Source organism: Dermacentor andersoni, chromosome 1, assembly GCF_023375885.2.
Source record: "Dermacentor andersoni chromosome 1, qqDerAnde1_hic_scaffold, whole genome shotgun sequence".
In the NCBI taxonomy this organism is placed as follows: domain Eukaryota; kingdom Metazoa; phylum Arthropoda; class Arachnida; order Ixodida; family Ixodidae; genus Dermacentor; species Dermacentor andersoni.
Window position 1 is genome coordinate 316,086,043 of NC_092814.1, and position 26,327 is coordinate 316,112,369.

The 26,327-nt window shown below is 46.4% G+C and overlaps 1 protein-coding gene across 1 annotated transcript; it reads right to left on the bottom strand.

Moving 5' to 3' along the window:
• Nucleotides 1-749: 749 nt before the first annotated feature.
• LOC126548250 (uncharacterized) lies at nt 750-23,160 on the bottom strand. Its single transcript, XM_055063401.2, has 6 exons — nt 22,293-23,160; nt 20,557-20,666; nt 15,655-15,764; nt 4,242-4,400; nt 2,526-2,623; nt 750-1,868 (listed from the first exon to the last, which is right to left on the bottom strand). Exons 1-6 carry the CDS (start codon nt 22,691-22,693, stop codon nt 1,412-1,414), a joined length of 1,335 nt encoding a protein of 444 aa, XP_054919376.1. The 5' UTR covers nt 22,694-23,160; the 3' UTR covers nt 750-1,411.
• Between the last annotated feature and the right edge of the window lie 3,167 nt (nt 23,161-26,327).

Here is a 26,327-nt window from a genome sequence, read left to right on the forward strand (position 1 = left end):
GGGAGACGATCAAGCGCAGCAGATTCATAAGAGCTATATACGCGGCGCTGGCTCAGAAATGCGAGCGCGCATTTGTTCCAGCGTTAGATGTGGATGAGCAGCAAGGCTACGTCGAGCTCAATGAAACAGACTATATATATGCAGTCGTTCATCGAACATGAGGATTCTCTACGCCCCACATGTGCCTGATCTCGATACTTTCACAGATGCGCGCAATGATGCTGTGGCGAGAGTCACCTATAGAGATCAAAGAGGTCTACACTTTTAGGCAAAATGATGCGAACACTATAACAGGGAAGGAAATTGCTGAGGTTTAAAGGTAAAGTTTAGAAAAAGACTGTTCTGCTCCGCCTTCAGACTATTAGTGCACTGAAGCAAACCATTGAAACAATTCCAAACGTAAATAAGTCTTTGCTGTCTAACGCTAGAAAATTTTGCGGACATTCCTGTCCAGCTTCGCTTAGCATTGCTCCGAGCTTCGTTTTGACCGCACAGCAAATATCGACGTTCGGTTCTGACGCGTGCGCTCTCGATTTGTCTATAGGCAGAGAGCTGCTACGGGGTAAATCACATGTTCAGGGCCCCGTCTTGATTTTTGTAGTATCTTCCATTTCCGGAATTGCAGTGCCGAAAAGCATTCCTTACGTCGGAAACAGGCAGCAGCGGGTAGAGCTTACACAATACCGTGGTGCCGGCCAATATCAGCCAGCTATGAACGTTTGTGCATAGCACTTTTTGATAAACGGTAAAACAATAACACGGTTATTTTATTTCAGATAAACTCATAAAGAAGGAAACGCAAGAAGCTCTAAGTTAAGATCGACTAGTGAATGCGATCAAACAAAGTCAACTTAGAATGTAAAGAGCAAGAGACACTCGTATCGACTTGAAACTAAAAGGGAAAACTGAAGCGCATGGCCGGAGGTAGAGTGCGCCTTCTACCAGTGACCATCAGACAGCCGTGCATATTCTGTTTGGCTGCAGGAATCGAATAAACATATCGTGGTGTCTTTTCTTCGATGCCAAGCGCTCTCACCGAAACTGCACTGGCTGCAAACAATGTGCTACTGCACCAGTATAGGCAGTTGGGAACATTTTATGGCGTGTCGCTTTAGCGACAAAACGAGAGAAGGACCCTCAAAGAAATAAGCAATTGCCACCCTCTTGAGCGCGCGGCCCCGCAGACAAACAGCGAATATCACTACAGAAGGCGGATAAAACTACCTTCGGCCATGCGCCAGCGTTTCATTTGACATCGACAGTACAAACGCCACTACAATGCGTTTATCGCGAACACAACGCCGCAAGGTCAGACAATAAAAACATATCGTTACAAACCAGAGGAAATAATTACATTAACAAAATGTTGGTAAAGAAATTTACAAATAAATAAAGGTTGCATAAAACAATGTTAAAAAAACCTCGGCTCAGCCGATGGCCTAGAAATGTGCCCCTGGAAAAGATCTTCCTTGCAGGTACCGACGCCGAACCGCACCGCCTGATGCCTCTCGTCGCAGGGACAACGCCGATGCTGCTGCCAGCGGCTCCCCGGAGGCGGCGTGGTCGGAGGACGGCGCTGGCTCAGATGGATTTGGCGCAGCAAGGCCTCACTGTCCAGGTCTCGGAAAAAGGTCGCCTGGCCCCTGTCCACAGTGAAATCGTCGTCGCAGTAGGAGACTTCAGACGTGAAGCCGTTCCCAATAACGGTATGAAAAAGAGGAAACTGCGCTTTTTCTTGGTAACTGCCCTGCACCGCAACTGGTTCTAGGATTTCACGTTGGAACAAATCCTGTCCACACGTGCCCCGTGCGTCGAACCCTTCCTGCCACGGACAGCTGTCGTGAAACGGCGTCGTCGGGGAGGGGATGCTGCAACAAGCAAGGAGAGTTTTTTTCCCTCTACGAGACATTGATTAATGGCGGGCGAACATGGGAAATCTCAGCCTCGAGCCAGTGTTCCTGAGAAGACTTTGTGCTTATCAGGGCCAAGACTTGCTTCTGACGAAAGCAAATCCCCTTTCGAAACGCTACGTCCAGACTGGCGCATCCCTTGTTCGTCCGCGGTTCCTCAATTCTTATCTCCGCAACGCAGTACGTGACCACTGTTTTAGACAAGCGAATGGATGGCAAGACTAGTGAATTAATGAAACGTGAAAGAACGCTTTCTATCATTGCGCCATATAAGAGGAGGTAAAATGCTTTATGGCACAGGAAATAACTGTTTTCAAGCTAACCTATATTCGCCATATCGTTGCCGTTTCCTTAGAAATTTAAAATGCCGTGGTAATGCAATTAATGGTGGTCGTTATTTACTGTTGTGTTTACATATCAATATCTTCTCAAGGGCCATTAGGCTACTCACTTCTGTTTCACTAAAGAATAAATTGGCCCATTTCAACACGCGCCACGATATTGGACACTAGTGCCCTGATGTTTTGCAGCAAACTATAGTATCAGCTAAGAAAGAAACCTGATTTAAAAAAATAGAAGCATCATTTCCTAAAGTGTGATAGTAATTTCACCAACCTGTAGGGTCCCAACGAAGCGAGAGTGACCGGTGTGCGATCGCCCAGAGATGCGACGTCCTGCATTCCACAAGGAAACACTACTGGGTGGTTCAATGTCTGCAAAGGAAGGTCGACCAACATAACTTTGTCATATTCCGCGACTTCCACCTATATTCGTCATTGCACTGCCTCAAAAAGACGAAATTAAGGAAGTAGCTATTTACTCGATCAATAATTCTGACACTGGGAAGGTGTCTTAGTCACGGCAGTACGCGAACGTGCCTATCATTAATTAAATTCTGGCGTTCTGCGTGCCAGAGCCACGGGTTAATTTTGGCAGCCTGGTTTTTTTTAACGAGCATTAAATATATAAGTACACGAGCGTTTTCTGCATTCCTACCTCATCAAAATGTGACCACCCGGGTCGAAATGTGACCACTAGCGACCTAGAGCTCAGCAGCGCAACGCCATACCCACTCGGCAACCGCTGCGGGTGCTATTCTTCCATAGGTAATGCATATGCCAGACACATACAAACCTATTTGCGACAATTTTGGCTCTAGCGATTGCTACACAATCTGCGGCCGCAGCTTCTGCGTAGAAATCAAGTAGTTGGAATTGCTGTTTTCTTTCCGTCTACTTTTTTCTCTCTCAAGGCGGCGCACTTGCAGAGGCGGTTTTGTGCCCCTTGCTTCTCGTGGAAGTCCCAGAGTCGTTCGCGCTGCTCCTCATTGCAGGGTCAACGCTCGCGACGCGGAAGCGCTCTACGCGTGAAGTTATTTAGAGGGCGGGCCGAGGAGCTTCTTTAAGAAAGGCGCGGACATTTCTATGAAATTTCAGTTGTGTTTGCAGCTTCGATCAGTAACATCTTTGGGGAGACGCTTCTCTTCACGTGATCCGCGCAGCCCGTTTGACTGCTTGCAACGTCCCACTCTCAATTAGCAGCCGTTTCCCTCGCCGAGTATGTCGGCGCCGTTAACGTTAGCTCTTACAGGCAATGGAGCCGTAACGGTGCCAAGGATGAAGTGGAGCGATACCTTTTATACATGGACTTTAGCTGCTTCCTCACTTTAGATCACGTACTTTCGTTGCTCACCACGCCTTAGGGAACGCACACTCGTGAGAAGCACGGAAAGACAGCGACACGTGTCTGTCACTGCAACTGTCCCTAACGCAGTGCTCGAAATTATTCTTAGGCTGTGAACTAGCTGTCGCGTTAGAATTCGCGGTAAGTTCAACTGGATAATACAAGTCCCGGAAGGGAATAAACCGAAATGTAAGCTACTTTTTTCCGCGTTCAGTTTATGAGAGGACTGCCGTGTCACCGATGCCAAGAGAAGCATAACATAACCGATGTATTTCTCTGGCGGGAGTAACCATACACTGGTACGAATTCAAGCTCGTGTATCTGTATTACCATTATGCAAGGTCGCTCTCGGTGCATTCCCGCCGAAATTATGGGGTTTTACGTGCCAAAACCACTTTCTGATTATGAGGCACGCCGTAGTGGAGGACTCCGGAAATTTCGACCACCTGGGATTCTTTAACGTGCACCTAAATCTAAGTACACGGGTGTTTTCGCATCTCGCCCCCCATCGAAATGCGGCCGCCGTGGCCGGGATTCGATCCCGCGACCTCGTGCTCAGCAGCCCAACACCATAGCCACTGAGCAACCACGGCGGGGCATTCCCGCCGAAACAAAGGTGGGAGGCTTATGTCTCAACTATGGTCTCACCTGGTGGCTGTACGAAAGTAGTTCGTGAACGAAGCCCTCTTTGAGGTGAATCAACACAGGCTTCGCGCCGACAGGCCAGCAGTCCTCCGACAGTTTGAGTATGCGCACCGTCAGCTGGTAGCGGATGTCGGCGCGTGTGGGAGCAGCACGAACACAGAACTAGAGAAGCGAATAATAAGCAACGATGAATGACCCACACCTATAAATTTCCTCAAAAGCAATGGATAAAAAAGGTAAACGTAAGCATAGCGTAAAGAAAAACCGACGAAGAGAAAAAGTGGGAAATGCCCGAGGAGATTACCAGAAGCACATCTCGGTATGCGCCCACTGAGGGAAGGGATTAAACTGAAAACACCCTAGGGCTGCCAAAGACAAGAGCGTTTGAAAGTTTGGATTGATTACCTAATCTTTACGTAACATTTGACACGTACGTAAAACATAAATGGCGGAGTTTTGCGCGCCAGGATCACGTTGTCATTACAAGGCACACCAAGTGATGAGACTCGGGATAAATTTTGAACACCTGGGGCTCTCTAATGCGCCCCAAAATCCAGGTACACGAGCGTTCTTTTTCCATTTCGCCCCCTTTAAAATACGGCTTAGGCATACTTAAGTAACCCATACAGAACGGATTAAGTAAGAAACCTACAAGGACAGAAATATAGATTTTAGTTTAATTGAAGTGTGCAGAAATGCATCACCTCTGCCCGAACGACCAAACGAAAAAGGAGTATTGCTACTGGATTACGGACAATATTAAGAAGGCATAACATTTTCAACGTGACGTACACAGCACAATCTATCCTTCAGAAGAATATTTAGGAATAACTTTGCCACTGGTGTTTTTAAACATGCGTTTAGCAATGGCGCATCATCGAATGCGTAGCGCTTAGATCAGTTCTTTATTAAACTGAAGCAATGCCTCCATATCCTTCTGCAAAGGTAGAAATGCTGTCATGCGGATATAGGACGCATGGACATAATTCGCAGAAAAAAAAATCGCCACCTTCGGAAACCACATGATCCGGAAAAGGAAGTTCTGTAAAAGACAAAATCAGGCAATGCTGAGATGTAGCGTATGAAAGGAAAAATTGTCTTCTACCGGAATGTAGCACGAAGCTACAAAGAAAACAGGTAGGGGTTTAAAAGAAAGATAAACATGTATGTAGTACCACTTATTCTAGCATATTTAATATAACACTATGGTAACCTTGCGCAACTGACTATTTGAGACTCAAATTAATGTGCAGTAGAAGACAGGGGTTACCTGCACGATAACGTTTCCAGTTGAAGTTTCTCCAGTTCCTGTAAAACTTTCTCACCGTCCTCGTTCACCCACTTCACCGGGTCTACATACGGTAAGAGCTACAGCTGTTGAGCAGGTGCTCTCGAAAGCGCAACCACTTACAAATAACGCCCTCATATTAACACTGCAACTGAGCTACTTTTTTTTATAGTCAATTCGAAGCTGCGAGGTCTCCTGCACATGTGCGCAAAGATTTATGTAGAAATTTGCTACAATTTTCGTACCGTCGCGATTCTAAAATTTAATTAACTGCTCGAAAGAGTGTTTTAAGGCCCCTCACGCCAGCTTAGCAATATAGAACGGCGCTCCTCACGCGCCTGAAGACTGAAAATTTCGTAGCATGTTCTTCCCAATACCCACTAAATTTTTGGCTGGAGAGAAATGAGATTCTGAAAGCGGGGTGGTGAACCGAAGGACAAACACCCAATTTGCTACCGTAAAGTTCATCTACGGAAACCCCTTAGCTGCAAACGTTCTATACCTGCGGCAACCACCGAGCGCAACCCCAATTGGCACAAATTTGATTATTAAGGCTCCCATATCCACCCTATTCTTTTATTGAAATAAATAATTGTGAAATATGTAGTCACCCAACAGTGACGGCTACTTTTTTCATAACAGTAATATAAGAATAATCTAGTAATCAGGCTTGTACGTGACGAATTAGATTTACTTATGATCAATTACGTTCGTTAGTAATTTTGTAACTTAATTACTTCGGAAACTGGGCAACACACGCAATTCAATTACTTTTTCACTAACCGATTACATGCAGTATTTCATACAGAAACAAATGAAAGCAATCGTTTTATGTTTGCAACACTTATCGAACAACGGAACAATGCACAGCGTGTTTTTTTTGTGATCAGACATTGACACGCAGCGTGGTTCTTGCCAACTACGTGGCCGCGTAACAGCTACTTCTCAAACTGGCTGGTATAAGATTTTTTCGGCGCACGACGCATTAAATCTGGGCCAGCAGACTGGATGAGAGCACAATGGGAGAATCACTACCGAAGGTCTGTCAGTGTAGATACTTAGGCTTGTTGGCGTAACATTTTGCAGTTTTTTCCTGTAGCGCAAATAGCACGGTGTGTGTGTGTTTCTTCTACGTCCTTGTGCCATTTGCGCCACAGGAAAACAACTGCGAAGGTTTGTTGTGAAGAGGGAGAGCAGCTGAGGCAGATAGCACGGCGGCATGCTGCACACGCTGAGGGTGAGAGAATTCGCTACATTGTCAAGAATGCAGAGCAAGTGCGTTCGCCAATGCCGGAGTCGGCGCTTCTCTGTATCTGAGTGCGTGGTCGAGGCGAAGAAGAAAAACGCCTACTGGAATTTAATCTGGGCTAGCGTTTAATCTTATCTACGAGTTTCATCTCCCTTCGATGAAAACGCTCGGCCACCACCCGATCAATCGCAGCGACTCTCCTGCAGGCTCGGATCTTTAGTTTTGCCATTGATTGCGTCACGTCTATGTTACGATAATGGCAATTTTGTAATTTTGGGCTGTGTCCAGACGCGGTTAATACGGCTTGACAGTAAAGTCTTCGGACATTGTAGATGCCCCAGCATTTTAAAGTGACACTAACTAAACCGCAAATCGTCCGACTAAAATTGCCTCGGAATTCTGACTGTTACCGTCGACTCCCAATCTTTAAATTTGGACGCGTTTTCGTCCACGGAATACAGTATGGCGCATCTGGGATCGAGAGCTCAGGCGGCGGAATTTTTCTTCCGGACGTTCCTAAAGGATGCCCACTGTGATAATTTGCCCAAATGCAGGACTTAGACCACAGCTGTCAGCACTTACGGCTGCTAGACGACAGTAGTTGTTGGTGTCCCGAGCCCTTGGTTTGGCTGCGCTAGCTCTAATTGTGCTCTACATCTTTATTCGCATGTCGAACCGACACTCCACTGCATTTATCCGCAAAAAAAAAAAAAAAACGAAAAAAAAAAATGAGGGAGATAATCGCACTGTTACGACTGACATCAGGTACGGCGGTCTTGGTTGATAAGTCGTGCTTGTTTTTTTACTGCATCGCTGATAACGATGTAAGGGAACGGCGCTCTATAAAGCACATATTTTGTCACCTAAATGTATACTCACACCGACTAAGAATGGCAATGAGATCACTACTGTAATGCGAGTTAATCTCATAACGACGGTAGAACGCTGCTAGCTACCAGACGGGATTAGCTAATCGCTAACAAAGTGGCACCCTAGGCTGCTCGGATCCACTTGCGCTCATGTCCAACAACATTAACACGAATAAATCAACCAGATATGCCGGGAATGGCAAGAGATGCGCAAATTTCATACGCCTTTATTCAATTATCAAGCAAATTGTACCCACGAGTGATAGTACCACCCTGAGTTGATCATCATCATCATCAGCCTAGTTACGCCCACTGCAGGGCAAAGGCCTCTCCCATACTTCTCCAACTACCCCGGTCATGTACTAATTGTGGCCATGTTGTCCCTGCAAACGTCTTAATGTCATCTGCCCACCTAACTTTCTGCCGCCCCCTGCTACGCTTCCCTTCCCTTGGAATCCAGTCCGTGGCTCTTAGTGACCATCGGTTATCTTCCCTCCTCATTACATGTCCGGCCCATGCCCATTTCTTTTTCTTGATTTCAACTAAGATGTCGTTTACCCGCGTTTGTTGCCTCACCCAATCTGCTCTTTTCTTATCCCTTAGCGTTACACCCATCATTCTTCTTTCCATAGCTCGTTGCGTCGTCCTCAATTTCAGCAGAACCCTTTTCGTAAGCCTCCAGGTTTCTGCCCCATATGTGAGTACTGGTAACACACAGCTGTTGTACACTTTCCTTTTGAGGGATAGTGGCAACCTACTGTTCATGATTTGAGAATGCCTGCCAAACGCACCCCAACCCATTCTTATTCTTCTGGTTATTTCAGTCTCATGATCCGGATCCGTGGTCACTACCTGCCCTAAGTAGATGTATTCCCTTATCACTTCCAGTGTTTCGCTACCTATCGTAAACTGCTGTTCTCTTCCGAGACTGTTAAACAGTACTTTAGTTTTCTGCAGATTAATTTTCAGACCCACCCTTCTGCTTTGCCTCTCCAGGTCAGTGAGCATGCATTGCAATTGGTCTCCTGAGTTACTAAGCAAGGCAATATCATCAGCGAATCGCAAGTTGCTAAGGTATTCTCCATCAACTTTTATCCCCAATTCTTCCCACTCCAGGCCTCTGAATACCTCCTGTAAACATGCTGTGAATAGCATTGGAGATATCGTATCTCCCTGTCTGACGCCTTTCTTTATAGGGATTTTGTTGCTTTCTTTGTGGAGGACTACGGTGGCTGTGGAGCCGCTATAGATATCTTCCAGTATTTTTACATATGGCTCATCTACACCCTGATTCCGTAATGCCTCCATGACTGCTGAGGTTTCGACTGAATCAAACGCTTTCTCGTAATCAATGAAAGCTATATATAAGGGTTGGTTATATTCTGCACATTTCTCTATCACTTGATTGATAGTGTGAATATGGTCTATTGTTGAGTAGCCTTTACGGAATCCTGCCTGGTCCTTTGGTTGACAGAAGTCTAAGGTGTTCCTGATTCTATTTGCGGTTACCTTAGTAAATACTTTGTAGGCAACGGATAGTAAGCTGATCGGTCTATAATTTTTCAAGTCTTTGGCGTCCCCTTTCTTATGGATTAGGATTATGTTAGCGTTCTTCCAAGATTCCGGTACGCTCGAGGTTATGAGGCATTGCGTATACAGGGTGGCCAGTTTCTCTAGAACAATCTGACCACCATCCTTCAACAAATCTGCTGTTACCTGATCCTCCCCAGCTGCCTTTCCCCTTTGCATAGCTCCTAAGGCTTTCTTTACTTCTGGCGTTACCTGTGGGATTTCGAATTCCTCTAGGCTATTCTCTCTTCCACTATCGTCGTGGGTGCCACTGGTACTGTATAAATCTCTATAGAACTCCTCAGCCACTTGAACTATCTCATCCATATTAGTAACGATATTGCCGGCTTTGTCTCTTAACGCACACATCTGATTCTTGCCTATTCCTAGTTTCTTCTTCACTGTTTTTAGGCTTCCTCCGTTCCTGAGAGCCTGTTCAATTCTATCCATATTATAGTCCCTGATGTCCGCTGTCTTACGCTTGTTGATTAACTTAGAAAGTTCTGCCAGTTCTATTCTAGCTGTAGGATTAGAGGCTTTCATACATTGGCGTTTCTTGATCAGATCTTTCGTCTCCTGCGATAGCTTACTGGTTTCCTGTCTAACGGCGTTACCACCGACTTCTATTGCGCACTCTTTAATGATGCCCATGAGGTTGTCGTTCATTGCTTCAACACTAAGGTCCTCTTCCTGAGTTAAAGCCGAATACCTGTTCTGTAGTTTGATCCGGAATTCCTCTAGTTTCCCTCTTACCGCTAACTCATTGATTGGCTTCTTGTGTACCAGTTTCTTTCGTTCCCTCCTCAAGTCTAGGCTAATTCGAGTTCTTACCATCCTGTGGTCACTGCAGCGTACCTTGCCGAGCACGTCTACATCTTGAATGATGCCAGGGTTCGCGCAGAGTATGAAGTCTATTTCATTTCTAGTCTCACCATTCGGGCTCCTCCACGTCAACTTTCGGCTAACCCGCTTGCGGAAAAAGGTATTCATTATCCGCATATTATTCTGTTCTGCAAACTCTACTAATAATTCTCCTCTGCTATTCCTAGAGCCTATGCCATATTCCCCCACTGACTTGTCTCCAGCCTGCTTCTTGCCTACCCTGGCATTGAAGTCGCCCATCAGTATAGTGTATTTTGTTTTGACTTTACTCATCGCCGATTCTACGTCTTCATAAAAGCTTTCGACTTCCTGGTCATCATGACTAGATGTAGGAGCGTAGACCTGTACAACCTTCATTTTGTACCTCTTATTAAGTTTCACAACAAGACATGCCACCCTCTCGTTAATGCTATAGAATTTCTGTATGTTACCAGCTATTTCCTTATTAATCAGGAATCCGACTCCTAGTTGTCTCTCCGCTAAGCCCCGGTAACACAGTACATGCCCGCTTTTTAGCACTGTATATGCTTCTTTTGTCCTCCTAACCTCACTGAGCCCTATTATATCCCATTTACTGCCCTCTAATTCCTCCAATAACACTTCTAGACTCGCCTCACTAGATAGCGTTCTAACGTTAAACGTTGCCAGGTTCAGATTCCAATGGCGGCCTGTCCGGACCCAGGTATTCTTAGCACCCTCTGCAGCGTCACAGATCTGACCGCCGCCGTGATCAGTTGCTTCGCGGCTGCTGGGGACTGAGGGCCGGGGTTCGATTGTTGTATTTATATAGGAGGTTGTGGCCAAGTACTGCACCAGGGTGGCCAATCCTGCTCTGGTGAAAGAGTGCGTTACCGGTTCTGGTCACCGGGATCAGGCCGCACTCCAGGCCTGTTTGTGCAATTTTCTCAACACACGGTTTTTTTTTTGTATTTTCCGGTGGAGAATAGCGCGGCACCGGGATTTGAATCACGGTCCTCTTGCACTGGAGACGGATACTCTACCGTCCCCGTAGGAGTTAAATTAAAAATTAATTTATGGGGTTGTACGTGACAAAACCACTTTCTGATTATGCACGCCGTAGTGGAGGACTCCGAAAATTTCGACCACCTGGGGTTCTTTAACGTGCACCTAATTCTAAGTACACGGGTGTTCTCGCATTTCGCCCCCATCGAAATGCGGCCGCCGTGGTCGGGGTCCGATCCCGCGACCTCGTGCTCAGCAGTCTAACACCATAACCACTGAGCAACCACGGCGGGTCCCGCAGGAGTTTTACGCCTCATTTAACCTACAGTGGTGCCCTATTTGGTCAGTCAAGGTGGACCAATCTGAGCTCGGTTATACCGCATGGATGGCACTCGGCTAGAGAACCTGGTATTTATGACGTTAGGATGGATAGTTGGGCGTGTTGGTTAAGCATGATTTCTGAAGTGAAGGCGCTAAAATGACGGAGGACAAAGAAGAAACACACACACACAGGGCGCCTCAGAAAAAAACGCCACTGATTTATACTAGGAGCATAATCACAGTTTCTCAGGGCGCATTCGCGTTTAGGTAGAACAGTTCTTTGCGTGACAGTGATATGGATGCAACACTTACGCAGTTATCAGCTGCTTCAATCATTCTTTTGGCCTCAATTATTAATCTAACCCATTTGTCACGGCTTCTGGCGACCACAGCGCAGGCGTGGAAGTCTGGCTTACATCTGCAATTTCTACAATGAATTGCCAAGTGGCCCTCCCTCCCATTGTTCACTTTGTTATTGTGTTGCCTCAGCCTGTCATTCAGGCACTGCTCTGTTTGGCCCACGTACTTTTTACCACAATCTAAAGGAATCTCATAAACAACTCCTGCCTGACATTCTACGTATTTGTTATCGTGTTTAGTAGCACAGGCCGGTGCCTTGCGGGAATAAGGGTTGGTCATTCGACAGAGCTTAGAGAGCTTGAACGGGGCAGAAAACACGCCCTGTGTGTGTGTGTTTCTTCTTTGTCCTCCGTCTTTTTAGCGCCTTCACTTCAGAAATCCTGGTATTTATGACCTGGACATGTGAGTGTGAGGCCATACATATTTGAAGATATATATCTTTCTCTTTTTTTTTCTTTTTTTTTAGGAGGGTTCCCGTACAGTGATAAAATAAAGGAAAAGACATTAAAAGAAAGAAAAAAAAAGAAAGAAAAAGGGGCGAAAAAAAAAAGGAACATAACAGGTGATTTGAACTCGTGACCCTTCGATGTTGCCCGGAAAGATAGCTCAGTCGGTTGGTTCGTCAGGCCCCAGGCTACTTTCAAGCGCCACAGCTCCTGCTCCGAGCCTCACACTTACGTGGAAAGAGACTCATGTTGTCCGCGATAGTCGGTTTTGTCCGAGTAGTTGGAAGGCATACTTTCTAGGAAAATGGCCGCTCGAGAAGAAGAGCGAACTCCAGCAGCTTTAGAGGCTAGGAAAACTGCCTTAAAATATTTAGACTTGAGGGAAAGCTTCGTTAACAAACTATAACACGGCAATCGGCACTCGAATACGACGAGAGAAATTACTGAGACGTGGAAAATTCCCTTGAAAAAAAAAAAAAAAAAAATCTGGTTTGCGAGACAGATGCTTGTATGTATTGAACCTCTTAAAAGATGAGGGGGGGGAAATATGCGCTCACCGAGAGGGCATCGTCAGCACGAGACATCCGCAAGGCACCTTACAGAGATGTGGAGAGCTTCGCGGCCGGAACGAAGCCTCCCTTCTCCGCCGGCCAAGAGGGGGAAACGCGCTTTCCGATCGCTCAAGGTTGCGCGGACAAAGCATAACTCTAGCGTCTAGGAAAAGCTTAACCAGGTGCGATGGCGGCACGCATAGCGTGGGAAGCTAGCCGTCAGAATAACTATACCAAGGACTGCTGCTGATGAGGGCGAAATACCTTCGTGTAATTATAATAATCCTAATAGGACTACTTTCGAAAAAAAAAAGGAAACGGCCCAGAGGGCTATACTACGAGAGCTATGACTGATAGTTTTCTATATATATATATTCATCTCATCTATGGGATCGCATGCGCGCGCTGTTGCTTTGTCTCTGCGTGTAGTATAGTTAAGAGAGCCAGTTTAAGGGCGGAGAAGAAGAAAGAAAAGAAAAGCAAAAACTGCAGCGCCGTGGTTTTAAAGCGCACCCGTGGTAGAGAAACTGAATGCGATATAAGCGTGCGTAGCCATGATACGCACACGACAAACTGCCTTAAAATATTTAGACTTGAGGGAAAGCTTCGGTAACAAACGATAGCACAGCAATCAGCACTCGAATATAATTATAACCATAATACTAATTGTAAATATTAATCTCATCTATGGGATCTAATGCGCGCGCTGTTGCTTTGTTCTGTGTGTAGTAGTTAAGAGAGCCAGTTTAAGGGCGGAGAAGAAGGGAGGGAAGGAAAGTCTCTGAAGCAAAATTACAGCGCCGTGGTTTTAAAGCGCAACCGTGGTAGAGAAACGGAAGGCGATATAAGCGTGCGTGGCCATGATACGCACACGACAAACTGCCTTAAAATATTTAGACTTGAGGGAAAGCTTCGTTAACAAACTAACACGGCAATCTGCACTCGAATACGACGAGAGAAATTACTGAGACGTGGAAAATTCCCTTGAAAAAAAAAAAAAAAAATCTGGTTTTCGAGACAGATGCTTGTATGTATTGAACCTCTTAAAAGATGAGGGGGGGAAATATGCGCTCACCGAGAGGGCATCGTCAGCACGAGACATCCGCAAGGCACCTTACAGAGATGTGGAGAGCTTCGCGGCCGGAACGAAGCCTCCCTTCTCCGCCGGCCAAGAGGGGGAAACGCGCTTTCCGATCGCTCAAGGTTGCGCGGACAAAGCATAACTCTAGCGTCTAGGAAAAGCTTAACCAGGTGCGATGGCGGCACGCATAGCGTGGGAAGCTAGCCGCCAGAATAAATATACCAAGGACTGCTGCTGATGAGGGCGAAATACCTTCGTGTAATTATAATAATCCTAATAGGACTACTTCCGAAAAAAAAAAAAAGGAAACGGCCCAGAGGGCTATACTACGAGAGCTATGACTGATAGTTTTCTCTATATATATATATTCATCTCATCTATGGGATCGCATGCGCGCGCTGTTGCTTTGTCTCTGCGTGTAGTATAGTTAAGAGAGCCAGTTTAAGGGCGGAGAAGAAGAAAGAAAAGAAAAGCACCCAAAAAGCACACGTTTTGACGGGGTATACTCGTACGTTCACAAGCTTCGTGATGCCAACGGGGAAGCGCTACATATAAATGCGTTTCAGCGAACTGGAGGCCATTTGAATGCAACTAGTCGGCGCCGAAAGAATGGCAACGATGTCGCGTTGCTCAGTCATCCAGCATTCGTTGCGCAGCGCAGCTAGCCAGTCACCTGCCGCGCCGAAGAAATCCGGCGGAGAAAGGTACGGACAACTTACAGCAGGTCTGCTTGTGAAGCAACGCAAAGACGATTATTCAGCGAAAATTTCAATGTAGAGGCGGCTAACATGGAGCAACTATCCTGAAGCGTGCTCAACACTGCCGTAACATGACTTCATCTCCATCGACGTTACTAGAGTCGCGCAATTTAGATGGTCACACAACATTTGCCCCCATCTGCATCCACACCACTCAAATCTGAATCATCGCCCGGTAGGGCCTCCAATCAGCAGTGGCGCGAATGGGTGTGTCACAGGAGCACAACTTTTTTACACAACCTGTAACCAAGTGCGCGAAGCAATCCAGACTGCTTGAGGTGCGAGGTAAGCGATACGAGGCCAGAAGGTCAAGTCTAACCAGATAAAGCCCCCTTGGCTACTACGCACTAGAAAAAGGGGAAAAATTCAAAAACCAAATTCTTGGCTTCGAAAAGATACAGCGCCAAACAGACGAGGTCATAGGCTAAGGACAACACGAGACAGGAGCTTTTCGAAACATGTATTACGACCAACTCGCCGAAGTTTCCGTTCTATTAAATTCTTGGCTTTTACGTACCAGAACTACGATGTGATTACGAGACGCCCTATTGCGGAGGGCTTCGGATTAACTTTGACCCCCGCGGTTTCTTTAACGTGCGCCCACTACACGGTCTCGGAGCGTTTTGGTGGTCTCCGCGGCCGGGATGGAAACCGCGATGGAAACCGCGACCGCTAGGTCAGCAGCGCAATACCATAGCCACTGTGCTACCGCGGCAAATGAGACGGGGGAAAGAGGACTGAAAGATGAGAAAAGAACTTCGCAGTATGCATGGCCACGCGCGCAATGAAGCGCTCATCGTTCAGCTGATGGCAAGTGGCCTTATAGGAGATTTATGAAAATAAAAGGCACATTACGATTATAAGTGCTAATATTGTTAACGCCCCTGCATCTTCACGGCAACTTTGATCAGAGTCAGCTATAGCACGATTCGGCTTGCGCACGCTAATTCCGTGACCTAAGACAGCCGTATAGCTTTATAGCCCTCCTAAGCTTGCTGCGAAATGTGTGCAGTCTAATCGCAAATGCACCTTTCTGTTCATTAGTTTATGGTGTAAATAATACGCGCCACAGCACTCACCGACGAACTCCGCAACCCTTCCTTGAGATGCGCAGACAAGTCAAGGTGCAGTGTGGACTTGGCCCAACTGAAACCGTCCAGCAGGTTTGGCTGCAGTGCTACATACGACGCTGCGTGGAAAGTGAAGACACCGATTTTAAGCAAGACAACGCACTCCACACTCGTGGATATAAGGGTGAATAATAACGGCAGCAGTAAGGCCCAAAAATAAGCGAGAAACTTCGAAAACTAAAGAATCAGCGAGTCCGGGAGGAAGCATCAAAAAATGAGAACTGAAACCTGAAACAGTATAGTCTATTTGCCGAATGACCATATCTAGAAAAATATACCATTTGCAAAAATATTCTGCGCTTGTTTGAAAAAGGCATTTTCCAAATGAAAGAGCTATTGGGGGCTTTCCTTCATTGTTGAAGAAACAAAATAAGTTTTCGTAGACTGGCGCCAATGCGCAACTACAGTGCTGAAGAGCGTGAGTTCTAGGCCCCGTTATCGTGATCTCGTGAAACGCAAAAGACGAAGCTCTCCCCAGCTGGCCGATAAACGGCCAGATATCACCAAGGAGGATTAATATAACCGAGAGCGATAACGGGAATATGCCTTGTTTTCCAACCAGAGTTTCCATTTCTGGCTGCTGCACAGAAGAGGGTGCGCACTATTTGCAAGTCATCTATCATAACAGTCACAGCAGTCATGGATTACTCGGGATCTCTTTTAGTAACAAAGGAGGCAAAAATAAAACTACTCATTCTCATGAGAGACATGAATACATTACACATATCCTACACCTTCCACCAAGAGTTCTTTACAACTGACTCGTTTTATTCATTTTTTCAAGATTATTACCGTTTGTGGCCGTTCCGTATCCAGCCCACACCCAAAAAATTTATGCGCAGCAGCAAAAGCCTACCAGAATGTGTAACATTAAAAATAAATTTAATTTCGGGGGTGTTACGTGCCTAAACCACCATATTATTACGAAGCCAACAAACATTGACACCAAGGACAACATAGGGGAAATTACTTGTGCTTAATAAATGAAAGAAACGATAAACTAATGCAAATTAATGTGGATGAAAAAACTTGCCGCAGGTGGGAACCGAACCCACAACCTTCGCATTTCGCGAAGACCAGTTGCCTTCACCCAAAAAGATCACGTTCTCGTGACGCCTGCGGCACAAAGGACGTTCCACGTCCGCCGTCAAGGTCTGTGAGTGGTGGCGCTGGCTAACACTCCCAGGGTTCTACTATAGGGCACATAAATACCCAAGAAAGTGGATGGGGAAACGGCGCCGCTGTAGCTCAATTGGTAGAGCATCGCACGCGAAATGCGAAGGTTGTGGGTTCGGTTACCACCTGCGGCAAGTTGTTTTTTCATCCACTTTAATTTGCATTAGTTTATCGTTTCTTTATTTCATTTATTAAGCACAAGTAATTTCCCCTATGTTGTCCTTGGTGTCAATGTTTGTTGGCTTCTTATGCATGACTAATAAAAATCGGGAACCTCGGTTAACCCCCTTTCTTCTCGCATATTATTACGAGGCACACAGTAGTGTGGGACTGAATTAATTTGACCCCCCGCGGTTCTGTAACATGCAGCCAATGCACGGCACCACCGGCGTTTTTGCATTTCGCCCCCACCGTGCTCTGTAGGGCATTGCATTTATGTGGCTTACGTAAGCTATGTTAGCTTAAGTATAGAACGCATGAACGCTAAGAAATGACGTTGTAAAACGTGGGCCCTGTAATGTAAACCTATTCCAACCTCCTGACTTCAAGTTTACGTAACCGCCGACGCAAGCACCGGGTGGTGACCTGCAGCGTTGTTTGGACCGACCAATGAAACGCTCTCCTCGTTTATAGGCGGCCAGTTTTGTTTACTTTCAAAACGAATAGCATTGCCTACTTTGATCGGCTTTTCTCTTCTCATCGCAGCAGTAGAAAATGTTTCGGTGGGGCCGTGCTAGTGCAGTGTCAGTATAGATAATCGAATGGGGAGGGTGGTGCTGGCGTCTTTGATTTGCTCGATTCTCCTTGCTTATAGCTTGTGGTGTCTGGTCGAAAATCGAGGCCGAGTGCAATGCAAGGATAAAAATGGAACAGAAACGGATCCTCGGCGAAGAAAAGTTGGCAGAGCGATGCCGTAAATGTGCATCAAGAGCTCGACAACGTTATACATGCAAACAAAAATGTTTATTATGCGCAAATAAATTGCAGCCAGTGTTTGAATGATCTGTCGGCAGTGAGTTATTCTTTCCGGAACGGGTCAGTCTCGCTATACCAAAATAAAATTTCACTGACGATCACGATGCTCCCTAACGTGAAATTTGAGCGCAGCTCTATAGGCGTTTTCATTCCGCGATATATTGAGGCAAAGAATTTGAGAGACATGTAGAGTCGGCAGTCGTCAAACATTTGACCTGCGGGTCAAGCTCGTGGGCTTTTATACGAGACTCGCCGAAGGGTAAAGTAATCGCTGGTGCCACGTGGATTCCAGAAAGTACTACACAATTCGTGTCGCGCGTACCACCAGACTACAAAACAATAGCAAACCAAACCAAGCAAACCAAACAAGCGCGAACGAGAGCTGACACAAGCAGACAATACTAAATGAGTGGTCTGGTTGAGACCAGATACGAGTTCGCATCGAACGGTTGGGCAGGTCGGCATGATACCAGTCTCCCCGAGAGGTCTTGGTCTCCGCCGTTCGCGGCTAGCGTCTTTCAACTCTCGCTCCACGTTCGCTATTTCATCTTTCGCTGTGCTCCTTCGCTCGGTTTCGCCGCCGACACTGCCGACACCGACGCAGGAACGGAAGCCTAAGGGCTGCGTTTTTTTTTTTTAAATTGTGGAGTCTTACGTGCCAAAACCACTTTCTGATTATGAGGCACGCCGTAGTGGGCGACTCCGGACATTTCAACCACCGGGGGTTCTTTAACGTGCACCTAAATCTAAGTACACGGGTGTTTTCGGATTTCGCCCCCATCGAAATGCGGCCGCCGTGGCCGGGATTCGATCCCGCGACCTCGTGCTCAGCAGCCCAACACCATAGCCACTGAGCAACCACGGCGGGTTAAGGGCTGCGCTCTCAAGACCAGTTTTATGCAGCATACAAATGCATCTTTAATGCGCACACGCCACTTTGACGTGTTGAGCTTTCGCAGTTTTGCGACGTCGCGTTTCAGACAGAAGTGTGCTCAGCCCGAAAATTTTTGACCAATAGCGGAGGAGTAATGGCAAAGAAGTGTAGAAACGTAAATAAATATTTTCCTTTTGTTTGGCCTAATCACGCATAATCAGTGTGTACACGTCATATCAAATCTTTGCGGTCTTTGTGACGTCGCATGGAGGACAGGTGAAGTGGGGTGTCTCCGAAAAATTTGAGCAATCGTGGAGGACTGATTGCAGAAATGCAATAGAAACAGTTTGGAACAGCTTTACGTTCAAGCGCCCATAGTGGCACTCATGCCTCCCGCTTCAATCTGACTTGTGAAGCATGAATGCGCTCGCTACGGTTGATAGCCAGCGAATTGAAAATAACCTCACTTCCTCCAACATATTCACTTGTCAAAATCTATTGCAACACTGAAGCGCATGAATATCTGCATTCCGGATGTGGTGCTCTTACCGGAGCCGGAAATGGAAACGTCGGCCTTGTGCTTCTCAGCAGGACGTGGCTCAACCTAAGGCACCGATACTGTTACTTCAAGAAACTTACTGTTTTCTCATACATGTGACGCACACACACACACAAAAGAAGAAGCGTTCGCGACAGTAGAAAATGCCTACTTCACTTATAGCAAAATGCTCTAATTACAGGCACGGCTTCAGCAATGGCCGACAACAAAATCCATAGGACCTCTCCAAATGATATTTCATATTGACGGCAGTTATGGCTTATGCCCTGCCCCACAGTTCCCTGTAAGTTGGAACGTTCCTTGCTTTATCCATTCTTCGCGCTCGGCCTTGCTTTGTCCTTCCTCCTTTTGAGCGCCACGTTCAAAAGCTTCTCAGCCGCATGCGAGGTGCCCAAGCTATACCACTTGCGCATTCAGCAGCATTGTCCTGCGAGCGCTTTTATACTTATTAGCTTTAACGGAACACTTCACCCATGCTGGGCTTCTTGCTCACAACCATAGCACATCAAAGGGTTTGCGAGATTGACGTAATAGTGTGCCTCAGTAAGTCACCACTGCTTGTACGCTCGGCTCGCAGCCATGCTGGCGTGGACCAGCCCCCGTCACATGAGCCTCGTGTTTTTTTTTTTTTTTTTGCGCTATTGACACGTGGACTTATCTTTCGACTGTTTCTTTGAGAAGTGTCATTTTGTGTTTCGCTTTCCTGTTATGCTTGTAACATCGGGACAATGCTTTCTGGGAGGGGACATTGACACGTGGACTAGTTATCTTTTTCGCGTGAGCGCTTTTCACCGTCTAGCAAACGCTATCGCGCAGCGCGGATCGCGCCTGCATGTATCGCAAGTTTCTGGAATATTACCAATGGTTCTATCCGCTGTCTGGTTGCCACCGAACCTTGCGTAATCTGATGGCATGTATGCGCGACGCGAATGGTGTAGAACTTTCTGGGGGACATGCGAGCACCAGTGATTTTTCAGGAACGTTCGATGGCTCGTGTATAAAAGCCGACGCGCTGGATCGGCAGTTAAGATTTTCGAAGATCGCCGACTGTGTTCGCCGCTATCGTTCTTTGAGCGCAGCCTGCTTTTGCGGACAGAAGTTCGCCCAATAAAACGCTAGTTTCGCCAATCAGTTTTGCTGCCTTCTTCACCGTCACTACAACGCGACACTTGCGTTGGCCGCAGGGAATTTCCTGCCAGAATGGTTCTAGGGCCGTAGTAAAAAAAATTACATTTTGAACAGGAATGAGACGCCCCCTCGAACTCACAGACGTTGTCAGACGAGCCACTTGTCTCTTCGTAAATCTGAACGTCCACGGAGACGAAGTAGCGCTGCAGCACCTCCATCCCGTGAAGTTGCACGTGAAGGCAGCGGGAACTGCACGGGGGAGGAAAGCATTTTCTTTCACCCAAATGAAAGTTTCATGGGAACTGACGGTCTGGCGTACTGAGGACTGGTGCATATTGTTACCTTCATTTGAAGGTTCATAGCTGTAATGCGGTTATTGTTACCTTCCTAAACCAATAACTTTGTCTTCGAAGACCTTAGTGGCACCAATAAATGGTATAGCAAGGGATGGCGAGAGTACGAGGAGGAACGTGATCTGAATCGCCACCCCAGCCCTGCGAAAGTGGATCGCCAGCGAAGCTGCTGAAAACCACTAGAACTGTTGAGGGAGTGCACAATGCGTTATTGTTTTAGAGTAAGGGCAGTAAATGTAATTTCGGCACCAGGCCACTGCTGGTCGTATTGCCATTTTTTCCCCTTTAACACTCATCATGTTCACGCTGCTGCTCAGGTGTAACTATACGTTGCGTACCCATAGCGGTATTACAACAACGATGAAATCAGTTGCTAGGCTGGTTCTCTTATGGACGAAAGGCTATAGAGACGTCACTCAGCACGTCGCAAGCTGCGGTCGCCGCGGCAGCTTGCGCATCAGTAATATTTACAGGGAAACGCATGCGCGGAGCGCTTCGTGCTTGGCATTAGCAAGAGCGTCTTATCAATTCTGTGGTTTGGTTGCTTGTTTTGGGCTTGTTCTTTCCTGAAACGAATGGTGTAATGTGGTATGCGCGATTCCATATAATGCATGCACTTTTCGCTTCACTTTGCCGAGAGCTTAATGAAGCCTCTGCTTTACGGGAGTACGAACCAGTGATCCTGCCCTGCACTGCCGACGGGATAGGCCCACGTTTTAACGCGACAGCGGTACAAGGGCCTCATTTTGCAGAAAATCCGGCGTCGGCGGACTCGCCCGCGAGCGAAAATTTCCGTAGCTATTTAGGTATATGCATATGCCACGCCTTGTTATATGACATGCGGAATATGCGGGTTATATTGCCATACCATTATACCACTAAAGTTCCTCATAACTTGTCTTACATTCTTGACGAAGTTGTTTCTCTAAATTTTGGGAATGACAGCCCACAACAAATGTCATGAAACGAAACACCGACAGCGCATGCCTTTACGTTAAATCTTCAGACCCACATATTGAAAGCGCGACACAATATCAGCAACCTGTAAATGATTTGGTTTTTTGGCGCGGCTGTGCACAACCTCCGGGATCGGCTCATGCAAGAGGCCGCGCTTCTACCAGAAAATTTGCCTCCGTGCACAGCGTTCGTCGCCAGCGTTTCGCGGTAAACGTTAAGGTTACATAAGCTGCAGTTGCCGGGAAGCGCGAGAAGCAGTCGGGGATCTTTCAATGCTGTCGCGTTCTACTCGTAAAGAAGCTTAGGCATCCATCAGATTTTTTTTTGCTAACGGACGCTGACACGAAAAACGCCGACTATCGAGAGGCTAACAGCTCCGCTGTAAAAGATGCAAAGCGAGCCATTGAGCAGCGCACCGTTCGCTCTTGCATGCTATCACCGTTCATTGAAATCTTTCTAGTGAACTTTCATCTGTCGTCCCAAGAAGTCCGACCACGCCCAGCGCTTAAGCAGGAATATCACAGCGAAAGGAACAGCTAAACAGGCATTTGAGATAAGAGCATACCTTGCGTTCACGCTAGCCGACAGAACGCCATCGCTGCCGATGATGGTCTCGGCGTTCACATTGCTGTAGTCGATTCCATCTTGACATGTGCGAAACATCAGGGTGTCCAGCAACAGCTTATAGTGAGCCGCTGTCACCATTTCGGCGATGACGTCGGGCACAGACGTCAGACACGGCCGCATGAAGTCTCTTGGAGAGTGCGCTAGTGGCGTAATAGTGCCCTTCTTGTGATCCAGGGAGCCTGGAAGTTCCTTAAGGTAACGTGGGAGGCTTTCCGTCTCTTCCTTGAAGAGGTCAGAATCATCAAAAGGCGGCGAACGCACGCGTTCTGCAGCCCTGCTAATGGACGCCCACAGAAGACGCCTCGGCGACGCCCCCCTCTCGAGCCTTGCCGTTTCCATGAGCACTTCACGAGCACGAAGCGGAGCGCTGAATGGGTGAACACGCTGCAGCACAAACTGTTATGGAGAGAAGCACTCGATGCCTTAAGTAGCGTACTGCTCTTTCCTCGATGCGCTCGATGTATCAGTGCGTTCTGCGGTGGCGCTGCCGCCGCGAATGATATGTTCCCAGAAATTGGCGCGAAGAAAAGGGATATGCTCAGTTACGTGACGTCACTTTGCGAATAGTGACGCAGTGAACTTGGCCAGGAGTTGAGCAAGTTGATGCAATGTAGTCAGAACTTAAATATGACGCCAGTTACTCGCCAATGCGAGAACGCCCTCGACGTTGCAAGGTAACTCTGACAATGGGGAATCAGCGATGGCGAAGAAGCTTTGCCGCTGTTTATGTATAACACAAGAAAATTCCTACGATGTGCGTCAGAAGTATGTTGATTTGTAAATATACAAGGGACATCTGTCCCTATATCTATTCGCTATCACATCTTTTTCATGCAGTCACACGCCAGATATTCTTCGTGGTCTCGCTTGTCATTCGTGCACTATGAACTGATCAACAGCTCTGCACAGTGCATGCAGCGGCAAAATTGTGTATCCTTAAATGGGGGAATCCTGATCAGCGGGGGTTCACGGGTGTTCTTAAACAAGAGCGGCCAACATATTCTTTACTGTCGTAGCGTCCTCGTTTCTTCTACAGAAGTACGCGGCTAAGGGGAAAGAGCCTCGGCCACGGGGGAGGTAATTAAGGCGATAGAACAACCGATGAACTGCCTTCAAACTCGGAGTAGTTCAGACAGTGTAGGGGCAAACGCCACCAATGAAAGGTATTCGTCTTGGAAACGTGACAAGTTGTCCAAGTGAGTTGACGTCCTTCATAATTAAAGCGCAACCGCACAGGTTAGTTCACAAAGGGTTGAAAAAATGTCGATTCACAATAGAAATTTTAATGGTGTGACATGAAACATATTGCCGGCAGCAGTACGCATAGTTTACGGGAAGAACAACGTGCCATGAGGACAGCCAGAAACATGGATAAGCCCGAAGTCGCAGAAAAAAAATCACAGGCAAGCACAGTCAAGCGCTGACTTTACCGCCAGCGCTTGCTTGTGATCAGTTTTGCTCGCCTGTGATCAGTCTTGCTTTCCCTGCCCATAGCTGCAGGTTTAGTGGTTCATAGTATTGAGGAGGAGATAGAAGAACCAGAAATTACTGCTGCCTTGTCCCTTCGCAGCAGAATCCCACTACTGAATAATTGAAGATCTATCCCGCAATTCACCATGTGCTGTCTCTTCTTAGCTTCAGCATGGTGCAGAAAAATGCGTATTTCTTAAAGCAGGTATGTTTGGCGGTTCCGTTATTGCCGGGTAGTGTCGGGCAGTTCTGTGCTAGGCAATGCTTTCACGTTCTTTGTAGATGTGGCATAGAGGGGACGGCGCCCGACCAGACCTGTGTAAATAGCTATTGAATGGCAGAATGCGGCAGCTGAATTTTGTGAGGGCGATTTCCAATTTACGTATGGGACTTGAGTCTCCCATGACAACCGCTAGCTTGCTTTCGTCCTATATTATGGCGCGTATCTACTAAGAAGGTTGGCCGCAAATGGTCACTCCAGCATGTCCGGCATCTTTGTTCTCTTTTGCCCAACTATAAGAGAAGCACATAGTGGGTATGGGATGTGCAACTACATTATCTTCATAGATGAGTATTCTTCAGAATAAGCAACTCTATTTTGAAGGTTAGCACTCGAAAAAAGAAAATTGTTATGACACATTATTAATAGGCCACTTGATTTAGAGTAACATGAGATAGATTAGAGCCAACCTAATATTGAATGACAAGACTGGGGTATAGCACAATAAAATAAAATAAATAAAACATGGAGAAATTGTAATATTTTATGTATTGCTTCATAAACATGTCAAAGCAAGCAGCTATTTCCTGGTCCTTAATGAGAACCAACAATGGAAATTCCCACACTCTAAATAATCAAGGTCGCTCTTTTTCAAACTTAAGTTTTTTAAGTTTGGCCAATTTTAAGTTTTAAGAGCAAGCTTTAGCTCGGGCCCAACTCCAATGCCGCCTATTCAAATACATGTGAAAATGAGAAACGCTTTTCCGAAATAACCATTGGGCCGATTTTAATGAAATTTGTTGAAATATAGAGAGAATGTTAAATTGTAGTGGCTGTTGGAAGCGGAATTTTTATTTAGGGCCCGAATGTCTTAAAAGGAGTTTTCAGAAATTGGTGAGTTCAAAAAGAATAGAAGAACGAAGTTTACAAAGTTGTAGCTCTGCACCGAGAACATATATCGCAGTTCTACAAACTGCATCTGTTAGAGCTTGCAAAGCGGACAACTTCGATATATCAACTTATATTTTACTTGAAATTTTTGCATTGTTTAGAAGTGTTTTGCAAAAGTGCTACTCACATATTAGTGGTCGGTCCATTTGGGATCCATGTATACTACATCAATTTTGACCACTTTAGATGTCCTAATATTTACATTTTACGGACTTATGATGTCTTTTTCTTTGCTAATTTAGAGTTCTGAACTTGATTGTTTCGTTTTCTAGGAATTTGCTACTTTCAACAATGTTGAATAAAAAATGTACGGCGTAAATGAAAATTTGGATACCAACAGGCACTTTCTCATAAGTGCAACAAGGAGCGGGCAAGACGCGACTGCCCTCCTTGAAACGCTGCTTTCTGCAGCTGCCGGCAGGCGGGGACACAAGCTTATACTGGCGCTATCGCGGCAGCAGTTCTCATCCCCATAGGCGAAGGCAAATTTGCACTTTTTTTCATAAAAACCAGGCATTTAACTGCGTCAAATGTTACACTAAACGTCATAGACTACAAAATGGGATCTTTCAGCAATATTTGAGCACGAACAGGGCAGCGGTGAGCGCAAAATCCTCTTTCGAAGAGGCGCAGCGAAATATGCAGAATCCTGTACAATAATTGTTACAGGGAACTCCGGCGCTAGTGTCTACGGGAGCTGCAATTTGGAGCGTTTCAGCCAGCATGGGAATTAAGGGACGCACATGGACTTGCCTAACTTCGTCCTTCTAGCTTGAAACGGCTGTGTGGCTTCGTAAACGTGCCGTTTTCCACAATGTACTGCGTAGTAAATAAATAAACATTATTAAAATTGTCCGATGGGAGTATTCGAATGCAGGACCTCTATAGCGCAGACGCCCGGTATTGACACCATTACGCCACAGACGCATGCATCGACAAGCGACATACAACGCCCTTATGAATTTATCGCGGGCGAGCCAGTGCCTCGGGACGCTTGGCGGGTTTCGATTTGGCCACCTGGACAAGCTGAACCGTTGCAAATAGTAGCGAGTGTGCGTGTTCGCTGCGTCTTTTGCACTTAGAAAAGTAGATTGCTCTGAAATTTACGACAATGAAAGCATACAAAGCATAATAAACGAATCTACAAGAACGTCTGAATCCACAAGCACGAAGATCAGACAAATCCATGTACTTTCCACCATTCACATGGTGGCTCATCGGTGGCCACGCCAGAATTCCCCCTAGTATATTGCAGAAAACTCTATGGAACCCATGGATGCTGAACGATCGCATCGCCAAAGTTCCTCCTAACAATTATCGTAGGATGCTCTA

Coding starts and splice junctions, on each gene's coding strand:
- LOC126548250 (XM_055063401.2), bottom strand. CDS start 22,693: ATGGAAACGGCAAGGCTCGAGAGGGGGGCGTCGCCGAGGCGTCTTCTG. Junction 20,667..22,292: donor TCGGCTAGCGTGAACGCAAG/GTATGCTCTTAT, acceptor TCCCCCGTGCAG/TTCCCGCTGCCTTCACGTGC. Junction 4,401..15,654: donor AAGGGTTGCGGAGTTCGTCG/GTGAGTGCTGTG, acceptor TCGCTTCTCTAG/TTCTGTGTTCGTGCTGCTCC.